This window comes from Perognathus longimembris, chromosome 6 (assembly GCF_023159225.1).
Source record: "Perognathus longimembris pacificus isolate PPM17 chromosome 6, ASM2315922v1, whole genome shotgun sequence".
NCBI lineage: Eukaryota > Metazoa > Chordata > Mammalia > Rodentia > Heteromyidae > Perognathus > Perognathus longimembris.
The window spans coordinates 14,437,936-14,445,700 of NC_063166.1; the positions used below are offsets into that span (position 1 = coordinate 14,437,936).

At 42.0% G+C, this 7,765-nt stretch overlaps 1 protein-coding gene across 2 annotated transcripts; it reads left to right on the forward strand.

Annotated features, from left to right (window-relative positions):
* The first annotated feature begins 303 nt into the window (after positions 1–303).
* LOC125352824 (PCNA-associated factor-like) lies at positions 304–829 on the forward strand. 2 transcript variants are annotated; one of them, XM_048348207.1, is made up of 2 exons: positions 304–440; positions 589–829. In XM_048348207.1, exons 1-2 carry the CDS (start codon positions 304–306, stop codon positions 662–664), a joined length of 213 nt encoding a protein of 70 aa, XP_048204164.1. In that variant the 3' UTR covers positions 665–829. The 2 variants fall into 2 exon arrangements, with proteins under 2 accessions (XP_048204164.1, XP_048204163.1); XM_048348206.1 differs by having other exon boundaries at positions 304–829.
* Positions 830–7,765: the final 6,936 nt, after the last annotated feature.

Below are 7,765 nucleotides of genomic sequence, written 5' to 3' on the forward strand. Positions count from 1 at the left end.
GGGGGGAGATTAGGTCAACCTGACCCCAAAATTCTGCTTCTGTAAATGGCTTGTTTAACTTGTTGCTTGCTCTACCCCCTGCATCAACCCCCTACATCTGTGCTATGCTTTTACCTTTATAAACCCCAATTTGAGGACTGCTTGGGGTCACAGTGACACCTCCTGAGTCTGTACTGTGTCCCTGGCTGGTCAGTTGGCTTTTTGCTTCCATAATAAACCCATCTTTTTTGCTTAAGACTGTCTCTGAGGATCCATGGCTACTCAATCACCTGGAACTAGGGCTTTGTCTCCTTTTATTAAGACATGGTGCGGACTAAAGCAGACAGTGCCCCAAGCACCTATAGAAAAGTGGTGACTTCCCAGGCCCCCAGGAAGGTGCTTGGCTCCTCCACCTCTGCCATCAACACTCCATCTCCTTCATCCAGGAAAGCTGAAAACAAGTATGCAGGAGGGAATCCAGTTTGTGTACGCCCAACTCCCAAGTGGCAAAAAGGAGTTGGAGAGTTCTTCAGGCTGTCTCCTAAAGGTTCTGAAAAAGAAAATCAGATTCCTAAAGAGGCAGGACCCAGTGGCTTACGAAAAGCAAAGAAAAAACCATGTCCTTTGCAACCTGATCACTCAGATGATGAAAAAGAATAGAACTGTATTATTGCTCTTTGAATAATGTCTGGTGTTTAATCTGGTATCCTAGAAGTTTGTGAAGATGTTTGTCCAAATGGCTTTCTTAAATAGGCATTTAATTTAAAAAGTGAGGCTAACACTTAATTGTTCAAAAGTAAGTATTTGTGAATTGAAGACTTTGTAAAATAATTTCAGCTCAGTATTCAATTTAATGCATTATGTTGTTTCTTTGACTAGTATTAAGCTTCTGTTTTCATCAAAAATCAGATTTCATCATCTAATTACTAATTTGCTATTTTGAGGTTTAAATCTTTGTACTGATGCCATTTTTGTGAACAATTAGTTATTGGAATGGGGCCATATTTCTATTCATTTTGTTTGCTTTAAAAGAAAACAGGGGGGGCTGGGAATATGGCCTAGTGGCAAGAGTGCTTGCCTCCTACACATGAAGCTCTCGGTTCGATTACCCAGCACCACATATATGGAAAACGGCCAGAAGGGGCGCTGTGGCTCAGGTGGCAGAGTGCTAGCCTTGAGCGGGAAGAAGCCAGGGACAGTGCTCAGGCCCTGAGTCCAAGGCCCAGGACTGGCCAAAATAAATAAATAAAATAAAATAAAATAATGACTCCAAGATTCAACCTCTCAAAAAAAAAAAAAAAAGAAAAGAAAACAGGCTTTTAAGGGCTGGGAATATGGCCTAGTGGCAAGAGTGCTTGCCTTGTATACGTGAAGCCCTGGGTTCAATTCCCCAACACTGTATATATAAAAAACGAGTCCAATCCCAGGACTGCCAAAAAAGTAAAAAATAAAAATAAATTAAAAAAAAGAAAACAGACTTTTACACATCAAAGAAGTCAGTACTATTTAAATTTAGATGAAATCATTTTTCAGAAAGAGGCTAAAGACATATTGAAAAAATGATGGGTATCTCTTTAAAAAATGTTCAAGACATTTTGGTCTTAAGTTTAAATGAATGATAATGAACACTTCTAAAATGTCAGTGAAAAGATTTAAAAAAAAACTAGCATAGAGTCCACAAAAGAGATTACATAGACTACATTGAGTAGATTTTTTTAATTTAAAAAATGTGTTTATGGGCTGGGAATATAGCCTAGTGGCAAGAGTGCTTGACTCGTATACATGAAGCCCTGGGTTCGATTCCCCAGTACCACATATATAGAAAATGGCCAGAAGTGGCGCTGTGGCTCAAGTGGCAGAGTGCTAGCCTTGAGCAAAAAGAAGCCAGGGACAGTGCTCAGGCCCTGAGTCCAAGGCCCAGGACTGGCAAAAAAAAAAAAAAAAAAAAAAATTGTTTATGTGGTACTGAGGATATAACTGAAGAGAAGTGAGTATAATATTGCTAACAAATTCTTACTTCCTCATCATACTTTTTGTTTACTGATAGACTGTCAGTTTTCAAAACTATCCATGTTTTAGCAAGAAAGGTTTTGTGAAATTTGTTTGAAATAAATGACTACTTCACAATAAATTTAAAAAAAAAGACTGTCTCTGAGTGGTGGACTCTTGGAGGGATGGGGAAATTCCCTTCCTCGAGCCCTGTAACAATACTTGTTACCCGCTTCCTCATTTTTCTCCCACCTTCCCTTCCCCCAACCCCCCCCCTTCCTCCTTTTTCTTAACCTTCCCAATGATGGACATCGTCATTCTAGTCTACAATGCTTATGAACTCTATGAACATTAACAATATAAAACAATTTCTTCCAGGTGATATGTACATTTCTTTCCTTTTGCTTAGTATAATATGTTCCCTCTTTTGCAGAGAAACATTATTTAAAATTCAGTGATCTAATTTTTTCTGAACTCCAAAAGGTTGTACAAGGTAGTTACCATTTACCACGTCCAGTTAAGTGTCCAGTATTTCTTGATCAGATTTTCCCCTTCTCAGAGAAACTTTTTCAAGATGGCAATTCTCTTATCACTCTCAGGGACCAAGAGGGCAAAGAATATCTTAGTTTCTTGCAGTCTGGTCTCTCAGAACAGATTTAGTCCCTGCCTCCCAAGTCCTTGAGCTGGCTATAAGGCTTGCACGTTGTGTTTACTTTTCCCATGGCTAACTTTGTTGATCCTTTGGCTGGACTATCTGGTTTTACCTGCTGTTGTAATCTTCAGATTTCCCTCCCCAGCCAGAAGAGCTGGGTGCCCGCTCAGGACCCCTTTGTCTTCTGCTGTGTTTGCTTCTCTGTAAATTTCTGGGTCTCCTCCAATTCCCTGTAGTTTCTCCTTTCTTATATTCATTCTTTCCTAGGAATCTGTCACTTTGTGTCATCAGATTCTTCTCATTCACAGAGTAAAAATAATAGCTGCATTCAGCAAGGTGTCAATGGTCTGTGCCTGTAAGCCTAGCTATTCAAACGGCTGAGATCTGAAGAGCATAGTTCAAACTCAGTGCAGGCAGGAAAATCTGTGACAGTCTTATTTCTAATTAACCAACAAAAAGCCAGAAGTGGCACTGTGGCTCAAGTGGCAGAATGCCAGCCTTGAGTGAAAAAGCTGAGGGACAGCATTCAGGCCCTGAGTTCAAAGTAGTACACACACACCGTACACACACACACACACACACACAGTAGTACACAGACACACATTGGTGACTGCTTTTAACCCACCATCTTGCTCCTGTAGTGACTCTGGGGGAGAAGGGAAGAAAAGGTAAACCTTGTTCCAGGATATGAATGCTTTTAATTCAAAGTCCTAGGAATAAATTATTCTCTTTACCTATTGTTTTCTTAAACCACTTAAACTCTCCTAGGTTCAGTTGCTTTTTCTAATAAGAAGGGATAAAAATACCTTATCTACCTGAGACCAAGAACCATACTACTTATTTCTTGTGGTCCCCTTATGCTCTGAGCTCTTTTATCTGATCAAATATGATGTGAAGAAACAACTTTGTACTTCAGGGGACAGAAGACCTGAAGATAAACAAAAGGACTCAAGAAAAGGCAAGAATGGACAAGACAAGGCAAGAAGTACTACTGGACACATAGAACCAAGGTTTTATAGTTGTTCTCAGCTATGTGGGAAACTTGTATGGGTGCAGTTCAGGTGAGCCTGGCATAAATGCTAATGTAAAATAGTCACTAAAACGTAAAGGGCTGGGGGTGTTGCTCAAGTAGTAGAATGCCTGCCTTGTAATCACAAGGCTCTGAGTTCAAACTTCAGTACTGGAGAAAAAAAAAGAGGAACCTAATAGGTTGCATTACTCTCTTTTTTCTCAGAGGAAACCTCACTTCCTCTTTTTCAGGAACATGTCTCTGTCTCTTATTTCCTATTTCATTTTCAAATACTTGGAAGTAATATGTAATAACTGAACTTTCAATGATCTCTCATGATGCCTTGAGACAGCGCCAATCTAATATGGGAAGTCTTAGGCTCTGAGTTCAGGTCCCACCCCACCCCCGTACACAAATTGTTTCTTTGTGAAAACATCCCTAAAGAAAGCTGAAAAACCTTCAGTTCTCTGAGGAATACACATTTGTGTTGAAGGTTCTGAAGACTAATTGACTATAAGTTTCTGATTGTGAAGATAAAAGGTTGTAGACAAAGAGCCAAAATTATCTTGGCTGCATTTAGTCATCTTTATAGCCACTTACTACCATCCTGTGCATATGATCTAACAGCTTTATGACTACTATACTGGAAACTTCAAACTAAAAAACTCTTGTGTCCCTTCCTTCCTTCCTTCCTTCCTTCCTTCCTTCCTTCCTTCCTTCCTTCCTTCTTTCCTTCCTTCTTTCCTTCTTTTGTGCCAGTACTGAGGTTTGATTCAGGGCCAGGGTGCTCTCCCTTAGTTTTTTCTCTCAAGGCTGACACTCATCACTTGAATCACACCTCCCCTTTTGGCTTTTTACTGGTTAATAGGACAGTCCATGAGATAAGAATCTCATAGACTTCCCTCCTGAGCTATGGTTGCTCCAGAGCTAGAATTACAAGTATGAACCACTAGCACCTGGCTGGAAAGTATTGTTAAAATTCATAATAGCGCCCACGGAAAGTATTGTTAAAATTCATAATAGCGCCCACCAATCCTTTTTTTCTACTTAAAAATTTTTAATTGTAGGGCTGGGATGTAGCTCAGTGGCAAAGTGCTTGCCTAGCAAGTGCAACATCCTGGGTTCGATCCCCAGTACCAAAAAACAAAAACACAAAAAAATACAGTTAAAAAATTTTAATTGTAAAGAGGGGTTACAGTTACATAAGTAAGGAAATGGGAAATGAATACAATTCTTTTTTTCTTTTTTGCCAGTCCTGTGGCTTGAACTCAGGGCCTGAGCACTGTCCCTGAGCTTCTTTTTGCTCAAGGCTTGCACTCTACCACTTGAGCCATTCACCACTTCTGGCTTTTTTGGTGTATGTGGTGCTGAGGAATCAAACCCAGGGCTTCATGCATGCTAGGCAAGCACTCTACCACTAAACCACATTCCCAGCCCAAAATGAGTACAATTCTCATCAAACATTGTTATCTTCTCCCTCTAAGCCTAAGAATCTTATAACATCTTCAGTCTATAAAACAGATTTCCTGGCTGGCCCTGCTCTAATCTACCTACCTGATAAATCCACCAATGTATTGGGCAAATCCATTGATCTGTGACTTTCTTTTATTCTGTGACTATAAACATTTGTGTCACTTCTTCTACAGGGGAGCATGTCATTCAGAGTAAACAGATCTGTGTTCTCAGGCTATGGCTCAGAATAAACTTCTTATTCTCTTGGAGCAAGAGTCATGTTTCACATCAACAAAGTCATTGCTTTCTCAGTAACAGAAATAATGAAAATATGAAGAGGTCTGGGAAAGTGAGTTTTTAGGCATTATGAATTAGGATAAGTTAAAATGGACGTTTTGAGCCTTCATTAATCCACAAGAAAGACAACTATTTGCAAAAAGATTTGAGAATTGATTTCAGGAAATGTTTTCAGGCAGCTCTAACATTTCTTACTGATAGAGAAAAGATATAAAACTCAAGTGAAAGTTAAGAATAGTGGTTAACTTTGTGGTAAGAACACAAACAGGAAACAGCAGGCCCTCAACATAAATATAATTAAGAAAAAGCCCAGGAACATCCGGGGGGAAAAAAAAAGCTGGGAAAGGCCCCCCAAAACCTGGAGCTTTATGTTTCACCTCATTGAAGATTTACAGGGAATCTCTGGTGCTTTTGGTAAAGGCCAAGCCTGGGTCAGCTCTTCTTCCAGAAAATATGCTTGTGGATGAGAACAACCTCCATTTCAGCATCAAAGTGTGTGTGTGGCAGGGCTTGGAAGAATCCCAGCTTCTTGGAACAAGATAGTGTGTTGGCAAAACAAGGTTGGGATGGGCTTGAGCAGCTGGAAGCATGGGCACACCAGCACAGCACCCTCCGATAGAAAGACCCCACAACTGTTCCATTCCAGCCCTGCTTCTCTAATAGGTATTACCTATGCCCCACCCTCCACCCTTCCTGCTTTTTTTTTACTTTGGTGTTATGACCAGATTTATCATATGTATCTTTTTTTTTTTTTTTGTCAATGGTGGGACTTGAACTCTGGGACTGGGTGCTGTCCCTGAGTTCTTCAGCTCAAGGCTAGGGCTCTAGCATTTGAGCCACAGCGTCACTTTCAGTTTTCTGGTGGTTAATTGGAGATAAGAGTCTCACAGACTTTCTTGCCCAGGCTGGCTCTGGACTGCAATCCTCTGATCTCAGCCTCCTGAGTAGCTAGGTTGACAGGCATGAGCCTCCAGCACCAGGCTAGATAAATTATCTTCTCAACTAAATATACTGGCACTTTTTCTATACCAACCACTGGTTACTCACAAACAAGAGCACCCTGGACTAAACAAGGTCCCTTGTTATAGACCCACACTTTCCTTCATAGCATTCATTCCCCTTCAATTACTTGTTCAATGTCTTTCTTCCCTTTATCTTATGATCTCCATGGAGACGCTTTACCTTGGCATTGCTGAAGTCTTGTGTGGCACCTGGCATGCAAGAGACACTTAGTCAACCTTGCTTGACTGAATGGATATGAAGGAACAGGGAAGGTGATACAGAGTTGGTGCACAGCCCGTGTTTGGCTGATTATTTGTTTCTATGCCACAGAGCGCTGATTAGCGAAAGCTGGTGCATCTTCCTGTGCCTCCTTGCCAGTGAGGTCTGCCCCAGCCCGCCTCAGCCTGGCGGCGGTACCTGCAGGCCGAAGCCTGTCCTGCAGACTGGACTAATTACTCCTAAATGTCACATAGTCTCACAGCTCATGCCCTGTGCACACCCATCCAGCCCAAGGAGGTCATTTGATTGTAATCTCAAGAGACTCAACAATACCTGGAACAAATGACCATGGCCCCCTCCACCTCTCACTGTGTGGCAGTGACCGAGAGACAGCAGGTGACTAGTCACTGGACCCTGGAGTGCTAGGTCAGGTCACACACCTGGGGAAACACAATGGCCTCAGAAAGAGATGGCTATTCTGGCGTCAGGCAAAGGTAGGGAAGATGGATTTTCAGATAGAGACCTGGAACTTAGAAAGGGACTTGGAGCAGGTTGTAGCCCAGAGCTCCAGGCATCGCTAATCCACTTTAGTCAGACTCAAGTCTCCAGTGGGAGGGAGGCAGCCATCCAGGAGCAAGGAACAAGCAATGCCAGCAAGGCCTGGGGGCTGGATATAAATGGAGGTGTCTAATGAGTCAGATTACCTGGTTGCAGCTGGTCAATCCTTTATGTTCGCTTTTCTTAGCCCTAGGCTTTTGTTGGTGGTGATGGTGGTCATGGGGCTCGAACTCCAAGGCCTGGGCACTGTCTCTGAGCTTTTTGCTCAAAGCTAGTGTTCTCCCACTTTGAGCCATAGCTCTACTTCCAGTTTTCTGGTGGTTAATTGGAGATAAGAGCCTCACAGACTTTCTTACCCAGGCTGGCTTCAAACCACAACCCTTAGATCTGAGCCACCTGAGTAGCTAGGATTACAGGCGTCAGCCACCAGCGCCCAGCTAGTCCTGGGCCTTTAGGGAAGGCCTGTTCAACTGTTCCTACTTTCTTTTTTCTAATTTAAATTAAAATTTCTAGTTCTTTTTGGGTTTTTTTTTTGTTTTTTGGCTAGTCCTGGGGCTTGGACTCAGGGCCTGAGCACTGTCCCTGGCTTCTTTTTGCTCAAGGCTGGC